Consider the following 23,886-nt stretch of genomic DNA (forward strand, 5'->3'; position numbering starts at 1 on the left):
GTCACTGGGGTCACACACACAGTTATAGTCTGGATATGAAGTGTCTCCCAAAGCTCCTGTTTGTGCAGGAATGTTTAGGGCTGAAAGGACTGGATCGTGAGAGCTGTAACCTAATCAGTCCACCCTGGTTTGAATGGACTGACTGGGAGGTAACTGTAGACAGTTGGGGTGTGGCTGAAGGAGGTGGGTCTTTAGGAGTGTGCCCTGGAGGGGTGCATCTTCCCTTCCCCCAATCCCCTCTCTCTGTTTCCTGACCCCACCACGAGCTGAGCAGCTGTCCCCTACTGGGCCCTTCTGCCAGGATGGCCTTACGTGGCCCAGAGCAGTAGAGTCAGCTGTCTATGAATTGAGACCTCTGAAACAGTGACCCCAGATAAACGATTCTTCCTTTACGTTGTTCTTGTCAGCTGTTTTGGTCACCTGACAAACTGAAGCGTCTTTTGTTTTCTTTATGAATTGATCCCTTTAACATGAAAAGTGCCTGTTAGGCCTTGTTCTTGTTTTGCTAATAATATCTTTAAAATACTATCAGAATGTGTGCTAATTGATGAAAAACAAACCATACATCTTTAAAGCAACTTGTGTTGGTGAGTTTGAACCGACACATACCTGTGAAACCCTCAGCAGCATCAAGAAGATGGCATTTCCCGGGGCTCCTAAGGGACCTAGTTCTCCTCCACTCCTCTCCCCAGGGAACTACTGATGTGCTTTGGGTCACTATAAATCAGTTTGCGTTTTCTAATATTTTATGTAAATAAAAACATACCCTATGTACTCTTTCTTTGTCTGGCTTCTTTTTCTTATAATGATTTGGAAATTCATCCATATTGGTTTTTTTTTGTTTGTTTGTTTCAATTATTTTCCTTTTTATTTCTGGGGAGTACCTCATTGTGGGGATACATAGCAACGGTTTTATTCCTTCACAAAGATGGACATCTGGGTTGTTCCTAGCTTTTACTATTACAAATAAAACAGTGATAAATGCTCTTGAATCTTTGTATGGATGTATGCTTTTATTTCTCTTGAGTAAATAAATACCTAGGAGAGAAACTGCTAGGTCATCTAGAAGGCACATATTTAGCTTTTTAGGAAATTGCCAATCTGTTTTCCAAGGCATTTGTACCATTTCTATGATTTAGATGCATGGTGTCCCCAAAAATCTCATGTGTGAGACACTGCAAGAAAATTTAGTGGTGAAACGATTGGCTTGTGAGAGCTTTAGCCTAATCAGTGCATTAGTTCCCTGATACAGATTAACCGGGCTGTCACCGCAGACAGGTGGGGAGTGGTGGGAGGAGGTGGGTCCCTGGGTGAGTCTTTGGGGTTTACGTTTTATTTCCAGTGAGCAGAACTCTCTCTGCTTCGAGATTGCCATGTCCTGAACTTTTTCTCTCCTCCCCATATACTTCATCCACGATGTTCTGCCTCACTGGGGCCCAGAGCAGTGGAGCTGGCTATCTATGGACTGAGACCTCTGCAACCATAAGCCAAAATAAACTTTTCCTCCTCTAAAATTGTTCTTGTCAGGTCTTTACGTCACAGTGGTGAGAAATCAAACCGAAACACCAACAGCGTATGAAATCCACATTCGCTTCTTTCTCCCCAACATTTGGTATGGCTTTTAAGTAAGTCAATTTGGTGTGGGTTTTTATTTCATTTACTTATTATCCACTTACATGTCTTCGTTTATGAAGTTTCTGCTCAAAATTGTTGCCTAGTTACAAAACTTTAGTTCTTTGTCTTATTTTGAATCAAGTCCTTGGCCAATACTTATGGTGTAAATATTCTCTCTTGCTCTGTGGCTTGAGTTTTGTTTTCTTAATGATCTACTTACAACAGCAAACATTTTTTAATCTTAATGAAGTCCAATTTATCAGTTTATTTATGAATTAGATTTTTTTTTTGTTGTTGTTCTACTTATTAAACTTTTGTCTGCTTATGATCAAGAAGATTTTCTCCTATGTTTTCTTCTAGAAGTTTTAGAATTTTTAGTTTTACATTTGGGCCTATGATCCATTTGAGTTAATTTTTGTGTAGAATGAAAGGTAAATATTCGTTTTTTCCCCATTGAGATCTAGTTGTTTAGAACCATATTTTTTTCCCCCAAAAGACATTTCATTCCCCCATCGAAATGACTTGACATGTTTGTCAAAAATCAATTAATGCTTATATGCATGCACAAAATTATACAAGGTATATGCAAATGCTTTTCAACAAAGCTCTGTGAGATACCTGAATAAAAGAGTGGGTCAGGCAGTAAAAGTAATTTATGTGATATTAATCTTTTAAAAATTCAAATATGGTTTGCTTTTATTTCTTTGTGTCTACTCCAGAAAGAACAATTTTTCCTTTGATTCTGAAACTGCATGAATGGTAATATCCATATCACAAAAACAGAGGTCCTCCAACCTATCGTGGATGCATAGGCTTTCTGGTGAAGGGAAGCCCTCTTTTCAGATATTTGAACTTGGTAATGTACACAGGTTCCAGAATTTTCTTCAATGCAAATGTACTCTGAAGTGGTCTCTCTTTCTCTCTCTCCCTCTCTCACACACATAGACTCTTTAATTTTCCTAAAAAAATATAGATTGATAGTATTGATAAAATTAGCATAATTAAACTTTCTGTATTAGGAGGGCCCCAATCAGTCAATATTTAATTCCATGACAGAGAGAGAACCTATGGAAAAGAAAACCCAATGGCTATGAAAACAGAAATCAAAAAATTTAATGATTTAAAAATAGCTCTACATACAAAATGGCAAAGAGTAATACAGATTGAAGGTTTTGGTTTTGAAAACGTGAAATGTCACCACTTTGCTTAGAATCAGTCTGTCATCTGCTAAGAAATACACACCATACAATGAAATCGACGAGGACACACTTAACTTCTTCAAGTGTTATTCATGTTCAGCAACCCCCTTCTTCCCCACATCTCCTTGTCACACAACAACACCACTTTTAATCTTCCGTAGGCAGTGCAGAGCATTGATGATCACAACAGCAGTTGTTTTGAAAAGCACCTTCCGTGTTTATTTCCACTGATTCTTCATCACGCCAAAATCCTGTGTTCCTCATAAATCATTTCCTGTCCCAATGATTTGGTTGTTCAAAACAAGCAAGCTTAATTTGGTTAAGGAATATATTGCAAAAGAAAATACGCTTCCAAATAGGCCAGAATCCAATTATTTCTAAAAGACTAAAAAACATGCTTCTCGAGTGGGCAATGCTTGGGTACATTTACCCACCAGGTAGGGTGCATTCCACTCACCAGGGATGCATCTGATGGCTGTGGTGACCGGGCTGTGTCTACACCAGCAGGAGTGAGGACAGACTAAGGCATAGATGCTGTCTGTGACTAGCTGAGTTGGTTGTGGGGTGAATATACAAGGTCATCAGCCACACAGAGTTGTGAAGGTTGGATGCACTGTCAATAGCTACTGGAAATGTTGGGTCTGTACCATGTGAGTTTTAAGAAGGGCGTGAGATGAAGAATATAGCCTGGTGGCTCTAAGGGACAATGACCAAGGAACTGGCCAGTTTCCCTCAGGTAATTGGGGCAGAAGTGCCCACTCGAATGTGAAGTGTTGGAAAGGCCTCTACTCAGTACTTGATGAAACCATCCCTTCTTTTTGTGGACTATCATAGTCTGATACGTCTTCATGGATCCCTGCTTCAAATAATGTTTTGCTTTTTAAAAAAATTTTTTTAATTTATAACTGTAAAAACATTCTTTGGAAAACCTCATGGCTGAATCACTCACAAATGCAGATGATCAAACAGCCCCGGGGAAACAAGAGTTATCCTTTGACTGTAGCTTCCTTTCAGTGTTGAAACAACCAGGCCCAGCTATGGACATGGCCTCCTCATAGAGTACACAGGTCTCTCCTCTCTCCAGCACCTGAAATCTTAGAACTAGGATTAGCATATATTTCTGAAACTTGATCTCCAAGAGGGCTTTTTCAACTGGAATTGGGTATTTTGCCCTAATATGTTCCAGGCAGTGAATTTTGAAAGAGGTTTCAAAACAAGAATACAACAACATACCATGCCTTATGAGAGGGTGTGTGGGAGATGCACACTTGCAAATATACTAGCTTTGGGTGTGCCAGGCTCAGAATCATCACTAGTACGTGCAGAACAATATTACAACCAGCTAATACATTTTTGAAAAAACAAAACAAAACCCAAAATGCAGCATTAGGAGGTGCTGACTAAGGTGCTTCTTAATTCATGTTTTTTGTATTTTTTTTAATGGAATGTATCAGACAAACACCTACAAAACAAACATGAATGCAAAGGACTAAACGAGTTTCTGTACAGCTCATGTCCTAGATACTTATATGCATACATAAGAACCCCACAGGGAAGAGAAATTTTCCTGTCCAGCTCCCTGAATTTCTGAAGGTTGTCTAACTCAAAAAACGTTAAAATATTTCATTTCCATATAAAATATATACAAAAATAGATCCTATTTACAAAACCCAGAGAGTATTTCCAGTTTCCCTTGGTAACAGTTCATTCAGTTCCCTCCTCCTCCCCTGTCCTCTCAGAAAGTCGCCATCTCCAGCAAAGAGCGCTTGAACAGCTGGGCGTTTCTGGACAGGTCCGTGACTTGGTGGACCATCTCCTGCAGGGCGGTGGTGCTGGGATAATGCAGGGCCGCCATCTTGGTGGCCATCACTATTGTCTTGAGCTGTTCACAGAGCTGGTTGCTGGAGTTCATGACTTTGTTACGGATGTCCTGGGCAGACACCTGCCTTGTCAGCGTGTCTCCGATGAACACCAGTTTGTGTGCACTGAGGATGACAAACTTGCTGTGTGCCACGAAGATCCGAGGTGGCTGGGCAGAGCTGACACAGCTGAAGAGCGCGTCGATGGCATTGAGGAGGGAGATGAAATGGGTCTCGCACTGGTCATAGTAGAAGCAAAGCAACTGCCGATCCTGGGCCCCCGCACCGCTGTTGGTGGTCGGGAGGCTCTGAGAGGGCTTCCACTTGGACATGTCGTTCTCCACTGGCTTGGTGATTTCTTCTTCCAACAGCTGGAACTGACTCAGCTGGAAAGAAGACAAAAGCAGGTTTCATTCAGGGGAACACATTGTAATGGAAACGACCCCTGCGTGGAAATAAGAGATGGTGGGCATCAGATGCCTATAGGCCATGGAGCTCTGGGGAAAGGGGATCCCCAAGGACGCCTCCTGCTCAAACCACCAGTCCCCTCTGCCTTCTGGCTGGAAGGCCGCTTGGGGTGTAAATCCCAGCCTTGTCCCCTGTACCTTTAGGAAGGTCAGGTGAACCAATATTTACAAAGGGCTCAGAAGAGCGCCTGGTGGATCATGGGACCTGTGTAAACATTTATTACATGTTGAGCGGTGGCAAGGGAAAACCAAACATAGTGATCTTTTTGTCACTTAAGTCACCAACAGTTTGTCCCTTGGGGAAAGCCTTGACTGTCCCTGAGAGCAGCTCAGGCAGCATGACAATTCACGATTCTTGTCTGTTTCTCCTACTCTTTCTGTCAAGACGTATAGTTATATTACAGTCCAGCACTGGAGACACTAATGCAGATAAATGTCCATGCACTGAGGGAGGAGATCACAGCCCAGGAGACCTGAACGCTAGCTGGCTGTGCATCCTGGTGAACAGAATGGTGTTAGCTTTCTGATTTTTCTCCTCATTTTCCCCAACTTGTGTATTATTTAAATTGCAATTGAAATACTTTCTAGCTACTCTTCCAAGACTCCAAGGACATCTCTCTTTTGTAGGTAAGGACTATTTATGACCTTACTTTTAAGACTTGGTTAAACTCTCCTCCTGGGATAGGACTGAGTCATAGCAGTGATAACCTCATCCAGCTTCTCCCCCAAGAAATGCACATCTAGCTCGTCTATGGAATCTGCTTGCTTCTCAGGAATTACTATGGTTTCAGCAAATTCCCTAAACCCCTGCCGTCTTACTTGGTCAAATGCCACTGCAAACGTAAACAGATACAGGGTGATGAGCTAAGGCTTTTAATAATGATGAATTATATTTTACACAGCCTAGGCTTTTGCAAGCATGTTCATCAATGTGTTCTCTCATTTAGATTGGGGGGGGGGTTACTTTTCTAAGTTTTAGAGAACTAATTGAAGTTCAGGGAGTTACATGACTTGCCTAAGGTGACACAGTCAGTTGATCAGAAAGCAACCTGGGTTTCCCAAAGACTGCATGCCATGGCAGGTCACCTCCCCTAAAGAGGCTTATAAATCTTCAATCCATTTCACTTTTTAAAAAATGCCCTTATCCATCATTATCTGGTTTAACTTTTGAATGAACACGCCCTGCCCAAAGTCCTAGGTAGAATGGTTTGGATACATTTTGAACACACTGGGTCCTTCCTACCCTCCTACCCTTAGGTGGGACCATGGGTGGACAAGACGAAGGGTTGTGCTGATGGCAGGGGACAAGTAGAGACAGGAGAGGGGGAGAAAGACAGTATGAGATTCAGGCTTTCCCAGGCATTGGATAAACCGCAGAAGAAAGCTGCCATCCTCCGAGGAGGCGGAGATCCAAGGCCATCGACAGAAAGGAATTTGAGTGGCCATTTGTAGGTTCTGTCAAGGCAGAGGGGGCCGGTTGGGCAGGTCGGTGGAGGAAACATCAGAAAACAGGAGGGAATGAGGCAGAGAGAGACTCAAAGGAGGTTACCCAGTCCTAGTTTTTATTGAGCGTGGCTGCTGCCTCATTTCTGGGCTTGAATTCTCTCACTATGGATGATGGCCTCAATATAAAACCCCCCATTTGCTTGGGCAAGCTTAAGTGGGTCTTGTGTCTTGAGACTCAAAGCCTTAACCCAAATAGCCCTAATATGTGATATATTAATAGATCTAGCTTTAAAAGTTGTCATTTGGATGTAATCCAGGTGTGCCCAGCTGTATTAGCAAGGTCATTGCCTTCTCTCGGCTCCTGTGCCCTCTTCTATGCTTTGGAGCTGATTATGCCAGCACGCTGACTGCATCCAAACCCGAGTCTTTGGAAGTCGTACTTTCCCTGCTGCGGGGGAGACCCTGTCACCTCCCAGGTGTTTTTGTCGGACTTGAACTGACCTGATGGTGCTCCAGCTGCATCTTGTTCTGCTTGATGATATTCTCTTTCTCCAGCAGCTCCTTCTGTTGCCGCTCAAACTCCTCCTTACCCTGTTATTGTCCAACACAAAGAGCACATTACCTCATCGCCGTGATTCACTTATGCTAATGACTTCGTTGACAAGTGCATACATACTCTTTCATTTTCCACTGCTCTGGCCACTTCCTGCACGCCCAATTAGGCCCTGTGAACCCCAGATGGGGGTGGCAGGCTCCTTGGCCAGAGACCTAGAAGCGCTGTGGAGGGCGAAGTGGAAAACCAAAGCTGCTTCCAAGTGGGGTGCATTGCTCTCTGCTATCTTATCCTCCTCAGGAAGCTTCCCACAATCCACTTCAAGCCTCCTTAAGAAGCACTATTTCTCTAACATGAATAAACATCACATACTCGCTACTATTTAATCCCTTTGTCTATCTTGAAGAGTGAATGGATATTGTGCTTAGGTCTATTTTGTAATATTACATATTGATTATTTGAAAAATATTTTTCATTGATTATGCTGATCTGACAGATGTTAACAAATTGGTTGTTAAAATAGCCAAAGAATTACATATATTGCTATCATTACCCATCTTCTAAAGAGAAACCTGTATAGCTTTTGTATAAAAAAGCTACAAAATTTAGGTGGCAGATACAAGCTTTCAAAATTTCTTTCTCTTACTCAAACATTAGCATTAACTACACATATTGTCACTGCTTTCCTTTGAAGGGACAGGTTTGTTTTATATGTTTTTGAGAAATTATCAACCTCCTTCCCAACTCTAGATACCCCTAGATTGTGTTGGTCATGATTTCATGTAAAAAAGCATTCCATAAAGAAAATCACTCTTCCACTCATGACTCAGTCACACAAATCTTGTTCCCAAGGTTACTAGGTACTTCTTTTTTGTCACAGAATCACCTTCTGTGAGCTTCCTATTACTTCCACAGAATAATGAATAAAAGGGTATGTACTTGAAGGTGCAAATTTAATAAAATAAATAATTTAATTGGTTAAAATAATAATAATTAATAATAATAAAAGAAGCACTATTTCTCTTGGTTCTTCTTTGACAGATTTTATGTGAACCCCCAGATCTCCAAACACAGGTCTCAATGGGGTCCATGTTTCACTTCTAGTTTTTGTGAATCACTTATGTCTCCCTACTCCAGATTACCAAGGTGCAGAGCTGGATGACCAGGGAGATGCATGTTAAATTTCTCCCTCTCCCCTCTCCTTATGCCCTCCCCGAGCACCAGGTGGCTCTGTTGAACTTCCCCCACTCTCTCGGGTAGTTCAATAATTTTCAGTATAATTCATGCCTCTCAGTCATATTAAAAATTCAGATAATAAGCCAAATTCTAAATGGTGGGGTGTTTTAATCACTTTGGTAGAGTGTTTTAATCCCTCAAAATGGAAGGTCAAGCTGTTAGGGTCCCAGGGCAATTTGGAACTTGGTAGAATTTCCTCCTGTGGGAGCCATGCTGTGACGGCACAGTTTTCCATACGCCAGGTAAGGGGTCTGGGCCAATTTCAAATGCCCAGTTGCAGCCAGGTGCTATTTGGGCTGTAATTCCAGTGACTCAAGAGGCTCAGGCAGGAGGATGGCAAGTTCAAGGCCAGCCTCAGCAACTTAGTGAGGCCCTGTCTCAAAAAAAAAAAAAAAAAAAGGACTGGGGGTGTAGGTAACTCAGTGGTAAGATCCCTCTGGGTTCAATCCTTAGTACCAACAAAACAAAACGAAACAACCTTGAATACCCATTCATCTTCTAGGTAAGTCTGAGGTGGGGTTGAGCATCTCTGTAATTAAACCCACTGTCCAACCGCTCTCTCTCTCTCTCTCTCTCTCTCTCTTACACACACACACACACCATAGATTCTAGAGGGGACTGTAGAAATTCTCTATTTATAGAGGTTTCATTTGTTTTTTTAACAGTGAATACTTTTTTCCCCCAAATAAATATTTATGGCACTGTACCAAAAAATACAAATAGAAATGGAGTTGGTCTGATTTTCAGAAGACCTGTGGTACTATTTGGAGAGGCATATCAATGGATCTAATCCAGCCCTATGGGCCATTCATTTTACGAACTGCATAAAGGCCCGGGGAGGTTTAATAAATTGGGCACACAATTAGTGTCAGAGAAGGATCTAGAGCCAGGAGGTCTGAGGACTCCCATCCAGCATTCTTTCTGCTGTACAGCATCACTCCAACTTTCAAACCACTTGGATGAACATGGAATCACGTCTGCACCTCAGGCAGCCCAGCCTAACAGCCTTGCCGGCCTTCGGCCCAGGCTCCCTGAACATGGAGGCAGGTGGTTAATGAGTTTGGTTTCCTTACCTGCAGGTGGACATAGTCATAATCATCCATCCAGCTCCGTTCCGAGCTGTCACTGCTACTACAGTCAGGAGGCTGGTCCTTTCCCAGGGTGGGGGGCAAGGGCTTGCTGAGGGCCTGAGCCTTGCAGTCACCAGAACGCAGCAGCTGCATCTGGGAGCCAGTGTGGGGATACTCTACTGAGTTCATGAAGTTGTCAGGTCCATTCTTCAGATGGGAACTGCCGGGGCCTGGTCTGAAGAGCACCTCTGCATTGGTGTTGATGGTGGTGGTCAGCTGCTTGGCATCGTCGGGCACCGACTTGGCCACCATCACAAACCTGTCCAGATCATCGCATTTGTTTTGGGGCTTATTGAGGGCCAGGATGTTCAGGGACCAGCTGCACTCGTTCAAGTCATGGCTGGTTTGACTTAGAATCTGGTGGGAGTCTTCCACTCTCTGGAGCTCCCGCTTCATCTTGTTGTGGAGGACCAGTTCCGGGAGGTAGGAGGCATTGGCTACCGCCCCCTTGGCAAAGTGGAGGTACTCCCTCAAAAACAGCTCCACCTTGTCCACCGCGGTGCGTATCTCGTTGATGTGTCTTTCCATGTATCCGTAGCACCGCCAGTCGGTGGTGACCAGCGCCATCAGGCCGCAGACCCCCGTCTCCAGGGCCTGCTGGAGCCGGTGGAGTCTCTCGATGGCTGTGTCTGGATCCAGGAAGAGCCTTTTGTCCTGAGACGGGGAGGCGGACAAGGAGGACTCCTTGGAGGAGGTGGAGGAGGTGGACATGTTGCTCCGGGTGCTGCCTGTGCTGGAGAAGGACAACCGGTTGATGCCGTCGACCACATCCCGGGAGCCTTTGGCATCTGGCACGCTGTGCAGAGGGACATCATAAACACCGTCTCTTTCTTCGGGGTTTGCTTTCTCGCCGTTTTCTGCTGGTGGCTCCAGGAACTGGACTCCCCGGGGGATGTCGTATGCATCGTTCTGAATGCCCACTGCCTGTCCCAGCTGCGGGGGCGATCGGTGCAGGGACAGGCTTTGGTGCCTTCGAGCCACCACTTCTGTGGCTCCGGGAGCATCGCAGGCGTACTTCATGTGAAGGTCCTTCCCCACTGGCTTGGTGCTGTTTGGGGGGATGTCATAAACCCCCTCGGGTCTGATGTCTGGCCTTCCGGTTTGCTTCATTGGAGGGGGGAAATCATATTCTTTTTCCCTGTGCCCAGCTTCATCTCGGCAAGCGGAGGGCGGAATGGCATAGACCTGTAAAGTAAGGAAAATGCAAGACTTATTTGCGTGGCTCATGGGAGCATCAAGGAACTGAACGGGCCATGGAAACACAGCCCAGAATTCCCTCCCCGCTCTCGCCCTCCACTCCTAGCTGGGTGTTTCCCGTAGAGCTGCTGTTCTCACTTCCCACACCCTTTGACAGGGACATCATTCCTCTGGTCTCAGTGCCGACTCATCTGCGGAGCCCTCCTGGCTGAGCTGCGTGCCCCTGGTCCCAGTCCTGGGGCAGATGATGCACTCACACACTGGGCGGGGAGGGTCTCTTCCTCGTCCCCCTGGTCACCCCACAACGGCGTGAAGCTGGTAAGCCCCCAGGTGTTCTGAGGCACAGTTCCCTTCTCTGTGGAGCAGGGATAACTGCACTTCCGTACAGGTGTGCCCCAAAGGGTAACTCCTACCCATGCACGGCATAAGCGGTAAACAGTCCACCAAGATGAGATGTGTTAGAACTTGCCAACCCGCACTCCTCTTCCCTTCCAATGGCCTCTCCTTATGGTTTCCCCCATTTTTAAGGGGAGCTTCTAAATTTGGAAACCCTAGAGTTAACTTTAGTTATTGCCGTGCCTACCTGCCCTCTTTCCTTCCTTCTTCCCTTATCTAAACTAGATTTTTCCCCTTTTGGGTTTGCCTTTCTTGTTTTATCCCAGTGAACTCACACACACACACACACACACACACACACACACACACTCGTACACGTACACATGCCTAAAATGCGCCCTACTGGTTATGATGTTGCAGCTCACTTACCCCTTTTGTCGGGGGGATGTCATACACCCCCTGAGGTTTTATCTCTCCCACCGGAACTGAGAACACAGGGCCTTTCACAGATGCGGGAGGGATGTCATATACCTAAAGAGAAACACTTGAGTTACCCAGAATGGCAATGTCTTGTATTGGTCATTTTTTATGCTGCTATTTTATTATGGGTTTATTTCCAGGCTATGTACAGGCTTGATTGTGGGTAGCATTCCATATCATAAGGGGTCAATGGAATTTTTCTCTAGAAATGTCATGTTCTTTGACTTGGATTGAATACGCACGTGATCTTAAGTGTAATATCTATAGTCTCTGAACCTGAAATTACGATGTAAAATCCATGCTTCCTGAAATAAGGTGATAAACTGATAAGGCCACATGAACGTTCTCAGAAAAAAGACTAGGATTTCCTCATAAGGAAAATCCAGAAGACATAATTTAAAAAATCACTGGAGAAGATGGCTCCTAGATTGACAACCCAAACAAAGCTTTTCAGATGAAATGTACCTAACTTATGAATTTTCTTTGCTTAAAGAATGCTACCCCCGAGAACTGCTCCTTCCTGGTGACAACGTTCTTGGACGTACCCCTTGCATGGTGTGGGAAGGAGGGACATCGTAGACGTCCTTGTGGCTTCGGGGCGGGTCCTCGTACACGTAACCATGGGCTGTCCTCACGGGTGTGATCACCTGGGGGCAGAAACAGGCCAAGGGGTGAGGCTCAGGACTGCAGCAGAGCTCCTAAACCCAGCCAGACACTCAGCCCTCCTCTCTCCTTGAAAAGGGAGGAAAGAGAGGCAGCGAAGAGAGGAGGAAGAGAAAAAGGAAAGACCATAAGACACCGGGTCAGGAAACTTTCAAATCCCTCCTGGACCCCAATAGGAAGCAGGCCCCAGAAATACTCTTTTCTTTCCTCATGGTAACAAAATCATCTTGATGTTTGTCACAGAATCTCAATTCAGGTATATACCTGAAGGGAGGTTCAAGTTCTGATGAAAGTCCTCCCTGATCCCTTTGGAAAGGCCCAGGGCACAGCATACAGATTTTTTTTTTTTTAAAGACTCTAAACTTTTATAAAGTAAATAATGTCAATAGTTTGGCCACTTAAAATTCCTCTCATACCCTTCCCAGCATGCCTCTTCATCTGACATTATTATTATGATTATAACTAAAATTCCATGGGTCAGGAGCCCAGAAAACCAAGGCTCAAAAGTGCAGTCCTTAGAACTTCTAGAGCTTTTAAAATTAACTTACGAAACAGAGGAAAACAGTGTCCCTCAGTACCCACAATGGAGCGGTTTCAGGACCTTGCGAAGATAGAAAAACCATGGATGCTCAAGTCCCTTATATAAATGGTAAATTTTTTGCACAGGACCTATGTACCTCATCTCTAGATGACTTAAAGTATGACTTAAAGTATGATTTAAAGTATGACTAGATGACTTATCTCGTACAATGCAAATGCTATGTCAACAGCTGTTATACTGTATTGTTTAGGGAATAAGGACAAGAGTCTGTACATGTTCAGTACAGATGCAGGCTTTTTTTTTCCTGAATATTTTTGATTTGTGGCTGGTTGGATCCTCAGATGCAGAACCTGGGAAACAGGACTGACTGTACTGACTCAGGGAGCCACCAACACAGTGCAGGTGTCACTACCTCTGATCTCTGATGGTTTCCCCATTTCAACAGGGAAGTGAACATCCCCAACAGTTTCTGTGTCCGAGGGATGTCAGAAATCAAATACACTCATCACAACTCTGGCAGCTGAAGCCAGTGCCCAAAATGTGAATCTCCCATTCTGGGCTCCTACTTTTATATTACATATGGCCTTGATATCCTAAATGTGGGTAGAAGCATTATTGGAACTTAATTTATCCTGAAATATATTTAATTCTCAAAGGACTTCTAAATGGTCAGGGTCTTGTTTTTGTACAATCCCCACACCCAGGATCATGAACAGTATTGCCCACGATGTCCTGGAGAATAGACATCGCAAATTAGGAAGAACTGGTTGTTCCCGAAGAAACCCTTATTCTTTTTCCTTTCTCCGATGTGAAAACTCTGGCGTCAGGCTGCCTACAAACTATGTGAAAAATGCTCCAAGTCTGTCTTCGGCTGAAATGGGTGGAACTCAGCCAAATGCACCAATGCCCTTCTCCCCAGGGACTCAAAAATGCCAGAGTTCAATTTTATTTAAAATCCCTGGTGCTTACCACACATTATTTCTTGCAATGAAGGTATCAGAGATTAGTATGCAGTTAACATTTCCCTGAAGTCTCTCTGCTTTCTTGGGTCTAAAAAGGAACCTATTGCTTTAAGGTTTCTTTGGCATGGAGCAAACAGAACCGTTTTGTACAGCGGCCACTGTTCTGCGGATGGCAAAGCTTCCCCTTGAAAGCAGAATGCCACTTACTGAAGCAAAACATCCTGTGGTTCTATGCATAGATATAGACCCAGCGATCTACCCGTCTCTATTGTGTTCACTATTGTCCAGGAGAGACATGAAGGTTTTCTCCTGGTCTTCTCATTAGCTCCTCTATTTGTAGCCCTGTTTGGGCTTAAGAACAGAACCTGCTCACAGCGCAGCTCTTGTTCAGTCTGAAAGTTTCTAAGAGTGGATTCTCTCCAGCTTGCCCATTTTGGAATAATGCTAATGGACCATCAAGGCTGGTTATGTTGGAGTCCAGCTGGACCGTCCACTCTTTGTTTAATAAAAGGGAGGGAGTGGCACGGGTGTCCAAAAATGGCATGAAACGGGAACACAGGGCACGACCCTCAGAAGGGGTCACGGACAATGCGGTTCCTTGCCCTGGCGGACCTTCCCTGGCAGAGCGTGGTGTCTGTGCTTTTCCGCACTTAACATTTCACTTCCTGACAAATGTCACAGAACCCCAAACTTGCTCTCTCTTTCTCATTTAGAGGATGCCTGTGGTCATCTGGTTTTTAAAAACGTCGCATTCCAAACCAGTCATTTTCCTTGTTTATGCATTCAAAGAAACAGATGGCGAAAGCCACAGCGGGGAGAAGCCCACAGAACAGCACTGTCCTGATGGTCCAACCCGATTCACACTGGTCCATAAGTGGCATCTCAATGGGACCAGTGTTTCTCCTCTGGTCCCGCAGGGCTAGGATACTCAGTGACTTGCGCCGCACCATTGGAAAGATCCAGGGGCTGAGTGTCTACTTTTGGACAATCTGTGCCTGGACCCATTGCTTGGGTCCCTCTTTTGCCAACTGTGTGTTCTCTTCTGAGCAAAGTGCTGACGGAGCTGTCCCTTACAAAGTCTCCAGTTTTGTGGTTCATTAAGGCTTTTTCTTCCTGATTGACTGGAGTACACAAAAACCTTTCTACTCTCCCTCCACCTCCCAGAATCACTGAACCTTAGCCTGAGAGGCACACCGAGTTCTGGCTAAGGGAACCTGGGGTTTGGGAGAATTTGCCTGGGCGTTTGTGGGCTCAGGTGGGAATCGCTACCCAGCATTTTAAAGCTCCCCGTCTCAATGGAATGAAGTCAGGTTTTTCATTTCCTTTTTCCCTCGTGTGTTCTTCTTTTCTGCATTCCTTTCATGCTACGTATTTATTTATAGTTACAAGGGCTTAGCCTTAGGAATTACAAACTGTCGCCTCAAAGGGGGCCGAATGGTGAGGTTCCCTGTGGCCTTAGGACCAAACACGACTGCAATTGCTTCCCTGATTACCCGGAGAAGAGGATTTACACTTTGAGATGTGGGTTTTCTGTCTCTGTCCAATCTTGGTGAGAGGTTAGGACCATTCTTCTCAAGATCCAAGAAAGAGACTTGGGGAAGAATTAAGAAGCAGAGAAGAGAAGACCCTGAAAACATTTTTTCCTTTCCTCTTTTTTTTTTTTAAAAAAAGATTATTAACTCATATTAATAGCACATACCGAATGTGATATTTCCATACATGTGTATAATGCAGTGTGTATTGACTGTAAGCATTTAGAAATCTCCAAGGCTGGGTCCTGGCAAGGTGGCATCAAAAGACCAGAGACTGGGGTTATGTTAGTTCCCTAATCTGTTTACAAAAAACAAACAAACAAACAAAAAAAAAAACAAGAAAACAACCTCAACTTGTTCCAACCCACACTCTAATGGTGTTTGCTTCATGCCATTTTGAGCCTCAGATCCTGGCTGAGTGAGCTGGTTTTGGAAATGTTTTGAATAGAGTTGGCCCTCTGTATCCTGAAGTTCTGCACTCATGGATGTCAACCAACCTTGGATCACAAATATATGAAAAAGAAATTCCATCCGTACTGAATATGTGTGGACTCTTTCCCTTGTCTTTAGTGCCTTAACAGTACAGTATGACTATTTATATAGCATTTGCACTCTATGAGGATCTACAAGTCATCTAGAGATAATATGAAGTCTATGGGAGGATGTAAGAAGGTTATATGCAAATAGGACAGACACCATTATCTATAAGGAACTTTAGCACTGTAGATTATATAAGTTTAAGAATCCTGAAACCAAGCCCCAGAGTTCAGAGGGATGACTGTACTTTCATGTCTCATAATTTTGAAAGCCATCCATACTGATGTTTGCAGAAGAGAGGCTGTGTTTGATAGTGAGGGCCTGCGGTACGCTGAGCACCAATGTGTGTGAGAGGCAGCGGGTTGGAAGAGAGGTCCTGTGTCCACATTTTATCAGCCTGGGCTCGTACTCCCAGCAGAGCAGGGGCCCTGTACTTGGATGCTTGCAGGGTCCAGCAAATAGGGTATAGGGCAGATACAGATGGGCTTTCGTGTTGGGGGGACAACTCACATCCTTCTAAAGGAGGCAGTCACACCTCTGTTCCAGCCAACTGTTGTCCCATCTTTCAAAATTTCAGGAGAAACCAGAAATCTGGATTTTTATGGGAAATCTTCTGGTTTTCAAAATTAGTCCAAATATTTAAAGCAGTGTCATGGCCAGATTGAACCTATCTCTGGCCCCCAGGCTGCCACTCTTCATCTTTGCCTTCATCTAGGTATCTCTGCCCACCTTCCTTAGGACCTCAAGAGCCCCAAGGGCGGAGCCCCTCGCTCTCACCAATTCCATCCCTTGGCAAGACTGATTTACTCCATCTTTCTCCTGTGCTCTGCATGCCCACTCCTCCGAGCCTTGATTCATTCTGAGTCTTTGTACAGGGTTTTCTTCATTCTTTCCTAATATTAAAATTTTATTCTATTTTTGAGGCCAAGTGGAATGCCGTCTTCCACGAAGCCTTTCCCTGATAGATCAACCATCATCCTCCCTGGGCAAGTGGTACACACAACTCCAATAGAATAGGACTTGTCAGTTATGGTTTAATGGTTTCAGTACAGCTCTTCTCTTAGCATTTTAGGGTTAGAGACCATTTTTATCCAGTTAGATATAAACACCAGGGTTTATAACTGTGCCTTGAATATAGTAGATCTTAAATTAAATTATTTTAATAAAATAAATTATCTATTGAACATATGAATGAACCAAAGGAAAATTCCAGTCTTAAGCAAGATGGCAGGAGCTAGAGAGGATGCTGAATGGCGACTGCCTGTATAGAATACACGGAGCACTCAAGTAAGCCAGCTCTAGGTCAGGGACCATGGGATAAAGGGCAGAACCCTGTCCAATCAGCAAAGGAGCAAAGACAGTGGATTGAAGATGAGGTAAGGATGAGCAATCAGAAACCATGGGGGGAAGCACCTCATGGGAGGCTAAGGAGCGCTTGCAGAGGGTTCCCTTCTCCTCATTTGGGCTTGCATGTGATGTGAACACTTGGGTTCTTCCCAGCCAAGCCAGAAACAATGGGGGGTGTTTTGGAAAAAAGAAACCCCAACAATCCCTGCTTTCTGCCTTGACATCAGAAGGGAAGTGCAACATAAAGGAATAGGTATCATGCTTGCTTTAATTCTGAGAACAGGTGACAGCCTCATGTCACAAGAAGCTGGGTACCAGTGACCTTGTCCCATGGGGGCTTTGGCTCATTGGAAGAATTAGATCCAAAGAGGAGAACGGTGGACAGTGGAAGCAGGACTCAGGCAGAGCTGGATTCAACTCCTGGCTGTACACTAAGCACAATGAGAACCCAGTTCATACCCTTATTCATACCAAGCCCCATTTTCTCATTAGTCAAATAGAAATAATACTACTTTCCTCCTAGGCTATTATGAATTTTAAATGGGATCAAGTACATAAAGTTCCTGGTATTAAGTAAATCCTTTAACCTCAACTCTAGTTATGGTAATTGTCACCTACTTTATACAGAGTTAACATTTTGAACTTTGCCTTCCAGAAGTCATGGGACTTGGTAATCCAGACTAATCCTGCTGAAGTCAACTTAAAAAAAAAAATAAAGCTCTAAGAAAAAAAAATGTGGCAGTGTTGGGGATAGCATGCCAGGCAAATGCTCTACCACTGAGCCACAACCTAGACCCCCAAATATTCTTAGTAGAATCAGTGTTAAAGGATAGTAAAGAATTACTGGGTCAGAATCTGAAGGAGAAGGAATTCATGGTGGCAAGGGTTTTTTTTTCCCCTGTGGGTATCTGCTGGTCTGAGAAGCTACGTTGTGTTGTGCTTCTTCTGGCTTTTGAGGATGAGGGGGATACTGGTGTGTACGGACACCAAGCCAGGGACCTGGATGAATCATCCCCACTTTGGGCTGGAACCCTAGGATTGGCATTCAAAAGCAAGGATTCCCTAGAAGGAAGCCCACTTCTGCCTGGGCTGTGTGGCTAGGCTTTAGGTCAAAGGGTTGTTCAGAACATCTAGAAGCACAACATTAGATTTATGTGTGCTTAAGAGACGGACAGAAGAAAGCAGAATCCTCTTCAGAGAATGAGAACATCTTCACAGGCCTCGGATCATTTTTACAAATTAAAACAAACAAAAATAACAATGTCCAACACACAGTCACAGATAACCAGGGACACAGGAGACTAGATAATAGGAACAGGACAAACTTGCTTGCTATCTGATTAGGAGTTTGTGTCTTAGTGACCACAGATCTCAAAGCTATTTGCTTTCAAAATGTTTCCCAGTTAAACCATGAGAGAAAACAAAATTTAATCGTTTTTAAAGTCAGACAGAAAGAAACCGATATCTTCACAAATGCATGAAGCGTTAAAAGTGTGGTGTGAGGGGCACTTGGAATTTCAAATCGAAGCAATAAATGACAAGAGACTTTGGTCCTTGATCACCATCCATAGATCTACTTGGGTTATTATTTTACGAGGCTCATATTCATGCCACCATTGTCACAATTATTAGCATCAAAGTTCAAGATATGCCAGTGGAAAATCCCAGGGGAAAATGTGTTGGGAGATAATAACGTTTACCCAGGAGGAAGATGGTGAGGCTCACACTCAGGGCACTGTTGAAATTCTCATCAGATGAAGCCTTTCCAGGGGAAAACCACAATCTGTCAACGGGATTTCACCAAGAAGCTGGACACAGACCATCACTCTGGAATGTGTAGAAGCAAAGCATTTTCTCTCAAGACAACTTTTGGTCACATGGAGTCACTTGTGCCAGGGTCTCAGCAAGTCCACTTAGGGGTACGTCTTCCTCAGGCGTCCACTCCACCTCCCCAGTGCAGAGCTGGCTGGGTGCCTGGGATCTGGGCAGCACAGCAGAGGCAGAGGCCATGAGGTTAGGAAAACTTGAGCTTCTAGGCTGCAGCTGCCAGCTGAATGGAGCCCTGAGGGAGACGGAACCCTAGCAGCCTTCCGCCATTCACAAAGGCAGAACTCCTCACCCCTAGGAATACTCAAGTGCCGCCATGTTTTGTTGTACTTCCTCCTGATGCAATGGCTCATCTACTCGTCACAGCTTCTCATCTCTTTTCTCTAATACTCTTCAGCTTCAACTCCTTCCCTCCTTTCACATGCTGCTAGCAGCCGGAAGGAAGAACAAATTAGTGGACACTAAAAATATAGGTCTCACAGAACTAGAGAGTAGTGGCAACCATAGGCTGGGAAGGGTTGAGGGGCGGGACTGGGAGGATGCAGAGAGGACGGTTAATGGGGACCAGGGTGCAGTTGGATGGGAAGGATACTTTCTAATGTTTGATAGCACGGTAGGATAACTATGGTTGACAACTAATTGTGATTTTTTTTTTCTTTTTTGGTGCCAAGATTGAACCCAGGGGATCTTAACCACTGAGCCATATCTCTCCAGCCATTTTAATTTAAAAAAAAATATTTTGAGAGAGTCTCGATAAGTTGTTGAGGCTGGCTTTGAACTTGTGATCCTTCTGCCTCAGCCTCCCAAGTTGCTGGAATTATAGACGTGCACCACTATGCCCAGAAATTAACTGTATGTTTAAAAATGGCCAGTAAAAACGATTTCAAATGCTCCCAGCACAAAGAAATAAAAAATGTTTGAACTGATGGATATGTCAATACACTGATCTGATCAATGCATGTTGTATACAAGAACTGAATAACACACTATACCCCATGGGTATGTACAATTTTTATGCTGGTTGGAGTAGATAAGAGATGCAGAGATGGGATGGGAGTGACACAGCAGACTTCAATAGCATTGGTCATGCTCTAGTGTCTTATCATTATTGACAGTTCTACTCTATCTTTGTACATATCAAAACATGACAAAAATCACCAAATATAAATTTTTATAATTTGAGCAAATTTTTAAAAAAATAATAAGGAATCCCACTTAGAAAAGTTCTCTTCCAATAAAATCATGGTACATAAAAATTAAAACAGGGACAACCTAACTTTTGTAACTCTTCTAATTTTGTAGCTAATCCCCACATCCCGTGAGTCTCTGTGTCCCAATCTCTACAATTCAAAGCACCAAGAGGAATAGCTGGCCTTGCTCAATCCTGTCTTTGATACTAACTAATGCCTTCATTCCAAGCCAGGGGAGCTTGCTCATGGATCCAGCAGAGCCAGAAGATGGTAGCCAGCTTCTGGAGTTTGGCCCCCTGGCCTGGTCAGGAACTGGGCAACCCAGATGGGGCTCAAGAAATACAATGTGTAGGGCTGGGGTTGTAGTTCAGTGGTAGAGCAGTTGCCTGGCATGTGTGAGGCACTGGGTTTGATTCTCAGCACCACATATAAATCAATAAATCAAATAAAGGTTCATCGACGAATAAATATATTTTTTTAAAAAAGAAATATAATGTGTAATTGATGAAGGATTAAAAGTGCCATGGTGCCATACTGATCACAGTATGCATTTATAACTTTGCCATTCATGGGACCTGAGATTGTCTAAATTCACAAGTATGTTTCACTGATTAACAGTCTATTTGCTTTTTCTTGGCATATGTGGAAAGTCAAATTAAGACTGCTTCCTGTCTACCTCCAACCACAGCCCCACCCCCGGCTCCCTGATTTATTTATACTATCTCTCTTTGGGTTTCATACATTAGTAAGAATATTTAGATTTCCCAAACTGCTTATTAGAAATGCCCTTGCAAAGCATTGACGGAGCCACCACAGTATTTATTAGGTTTTATAATAATTTCTTTGTCTTACATGAACTGCTTGACCCCTTCCCTTTAAAGAAAGCCCCAGGAAGAGAAACCAGGCTCACTGCCTGCCCGGTTAGAACCAGGGACCAATTTTTAGAAACTCTTTTTACAGAGGTTTGTCTGTTTAAAATCCAAGGTGACTACTTGCCTTTCTATGTCCAGGGGAAAAGCCACATGCTGCCTCCACTGGATTTATTAATTCTCTATAAATTCTCTCCGCCCAGCTTGGGTGTAGCAGTGAGCTCATTTATTTACTTGCATAGCAACGATATAATGAAAACTGAGTCTGGCCTTAAAAATACATGCTTGGGAGCCACGTCTGTGGTTAACCCTTGCCAGGGCTGCTCTTGTGCTTTCCGAGGTTCTTTTCCCCTTTATTTTGGGGAGGCCGTTTGCTTTGCTCCAAAGACGTCTTGATGCCTGGTTTTCAGCTAGAGCCGAGGCTTCTGCTAGCCACATTTAAATCCCAGCCAGCTTCTTTCCCCCAGTGAGGAAAAAGTTGCTACCGAAAGCCTTGCAAGTGGAACAGGGCTCCTGGGTCACTTCCATCTTACCCAGCGTTGTGTGGTGAACCGCTCCATGGAAACAGTGCCCTGGTGGTTAGGTCCCCAACTGTCCCCCCTGCTGCCTTCAGGAAGCTCTTCATGTGGCAAGTGCTAAAGCAATATTTAGTGTGGAGTGACCAAGCACCCCAAAGCAGCTAGAAGCGTTTAACGTAAAAGAACACAATGGGAAATAATGTCTGGACTCAAGGGGTTGAGGTCTCTCTCAGGACAAAGCTGAGTACAGCCCGTGACCGATGGGCACAGAAAGACCATTTAAAAATAATATCCTAATGGACCGAAATGTTCTTTTGAATGAAAACTAGAAAGGCACATGCCTTTGGGCTCTTTTGATGTCCAATTCAATTCCACCGGACCCTGAGCACTGAATCTAGATTTTGAAATGGGTTTTAGAAAGGGGCCCCCAGAGTGCCCTAGGGAAGGTGTGACTGTGGAGAGGAGGTAAGAGGTGAGAATGTGGGGACCCAAACCACCGTTGGTATTGTTTCCTCCTAAACAGCAGACGCATGGCTGATTGGGCACATGCTCAACGTGGCAGGACTCAGTGCCAGCTCTGAAGGGGGCTGTTGTGTCAAGAGGCCCAGAGCTGCAAAGGGCCTCTGCCAAGTCCTAGAGGATTAAATGGGGGGACTGGCAGAAATCAGTAAGTTCCAGGACAGCATGCTTTCTTAGCTCTTGATAACAAAGCGGGGGAAGGAGTTCTTCACTAGCATCTCTCTGGATGTTTTCTTGGGCACAGCCCCCGCGGCCACTGGAGGCTGATTCTCCCGGGCTTGGCACACCCTGCCCCTGCTCTTGCCGTGCTTGGGCATAGCTCTGTCATTTGAAGGACACTATCGTTCTCAATGGAAAAAGTAGGCTGGATCCTAATGGAATGGTAGGAGGGTCTTGAAAAGTCTTGGGAGTCAAGTTGATTTTTTTTTTTCTTTTTATTAAAGACTCTCAAGTTCAGGTCATTTAATGAAATTTTATCAAGTGATTCTGGGACAGAATTAGATAAAGACATATGGATCATAAAATGTTAGCAAAGACCACCGGAACCCAGCATGGCTTGCCATTTTGCAGTTGAAGGAGCTGATGTGTGGGGGGTTACGCAGCCTGCTATAACAGAAGTGAAAGGGACCCTCGGTTAGCTGGGTTCTCTCCTCCTTGCCCTGTGGCCACACCAGCAACACCCACTAAACATTCCCTAGACAGTCACCACTTTCTAAACTTCACAAATAAACACTCCAGAGAAAGTTACTTCCATCTATGAGAAACACAACTTGAAAACTAGGTATTGTGATTTGCAGGGGGTGCCCTTCCACAAACCAGCCTGTTCAAGGAGATCTCTCTGTATCTGATTAAATGAGGTTATCCACGTGGAGCAACTCCAAGTCACTGGAGAAGAGGCTATTTCCATATGGCAGAGAAAGTAAGCATAGCCAGTGTTCTCAGTTGTACCCCAGTCCTGACATCCCCCAAGTGACCCACTCAGGACTCTGGAATCAGCCAGCTCTCACACCGACCCCTGATGCTGGGTGGCAGAAACTTCCACGTTCCTTAAGTCTACTCTCTGGATCTGAGGTGAGAACCTTGGGCAGCAACTTTAATTTCTCCTGGCCAACAGAATGCTTCTTAGTGCCCGGGATTCTGGAGAGCTGGACTTGCTAATGAAGTGTCTAAATGTGTCCTCTTAGTGTAGGGCTTGGCGACTTCAACCACTCGTTGGGATGTTAAAATCATTAGCGTTGGAATCAGACAGACATGGACTCAGACACCAATCCCGCCTCCTGGGAGAGGCAGAAAGTTAACTTCAACAGGTTAACTTTCTCCTGAGACCTCAGAATCTTCCTCTGAAAAAGGAAGGCCATAATGCACCTCACCAGGCTGCTGAGAGGATCAGATGATATCATGTATATAATGTCCCAAACATGAAGCAAAGGTTCAGAGGCATCTCAGGGTCACACCCTATAGTCTAATTCTGAAACTATTTTGCAGAATCACACATAGACTTGAGTAACTAAAAACACCACTAAAGGTCACCGACTACATTGCTGGTAAATTTGAAAACAAAAGCGAGTCCAATATGTAACTGATTTCAGCATGACGTGCTTTAAGAAAAACCAAATATTTGACTGGCTAATGAATACCACAGGTGCACACCTGTAATCCCAGCTCACAGATAGGTGGAGGCAGAAGGAGTGTAAATACAGTGCCAGCCTGGGCCACTTAGCAAGACCCTGTCTCAAAATAAAAAGTAAAAAGGGCTGGGGATGTAGCTCAGTGATAGAGCTCCCCAATAGAAAAAGAAAAAAAAAAGATAAAATAGAAAACGATATTATAAAAATTATTCAAATAAACCAGGTGTCATGATGAC

General features: G+C 44.3%; 1 protein-coding gene across 1 annotated transcript in view; it reads right to left on the bottom strand.

Annotated features, from left to right (window-relative positions):
- Positions 1-2,750: 2,750 nt before the first annotated feature.
- Positions 2,751-23,886, bottom strand: part of Nedd9 (neural precursor cell expressed, developmentally down-regulated 9) — a 46,357-nt gene continuing 25,221 nt past the window's right edge. Inside the window, exons 3-7 of the mRNA XM_026384638.2 lie at positions 12,063-12,164; positions 11,467-11,568; positions 9,448-10,689; positions 7,087-7,176; positions 2,751-5,058 (exon numbers count right to left, since the gene is read on the bottom strand). Of these exons, the coding sequence (XP_026240423.2) occupies positions 4,549-5,058; positions 7,087-7,176; positions 9,448-10,689; positions 11,467-11,568; positions 12,063-12,164 (2,046 nt within the window). The 3' untranslated portion in view covers positions 2,751-4,548. The remainder of the gene's footprint in view (positions 5,059-7,086; positions 7,177-9,447; positions 10,690-11,466; positions 11,569-12,062; positions 12,165-23,886) is intronic.

The sequence above is a fragment of the Urocitellus parryii genome, chromosome 8, assembly GCF_045843805.1.
Source record: "Urocitellus parryii isolate mUroPar1 chromosome 8, mUroPar1.hap1, whole genome shotgun sequence".
Taxonomy (NCBI): Eukaryota; Metazoa; Chordata; class Mammalia; order Rodentia; family Sciuridae; genus Urocitellus; species Urocitellus parryii.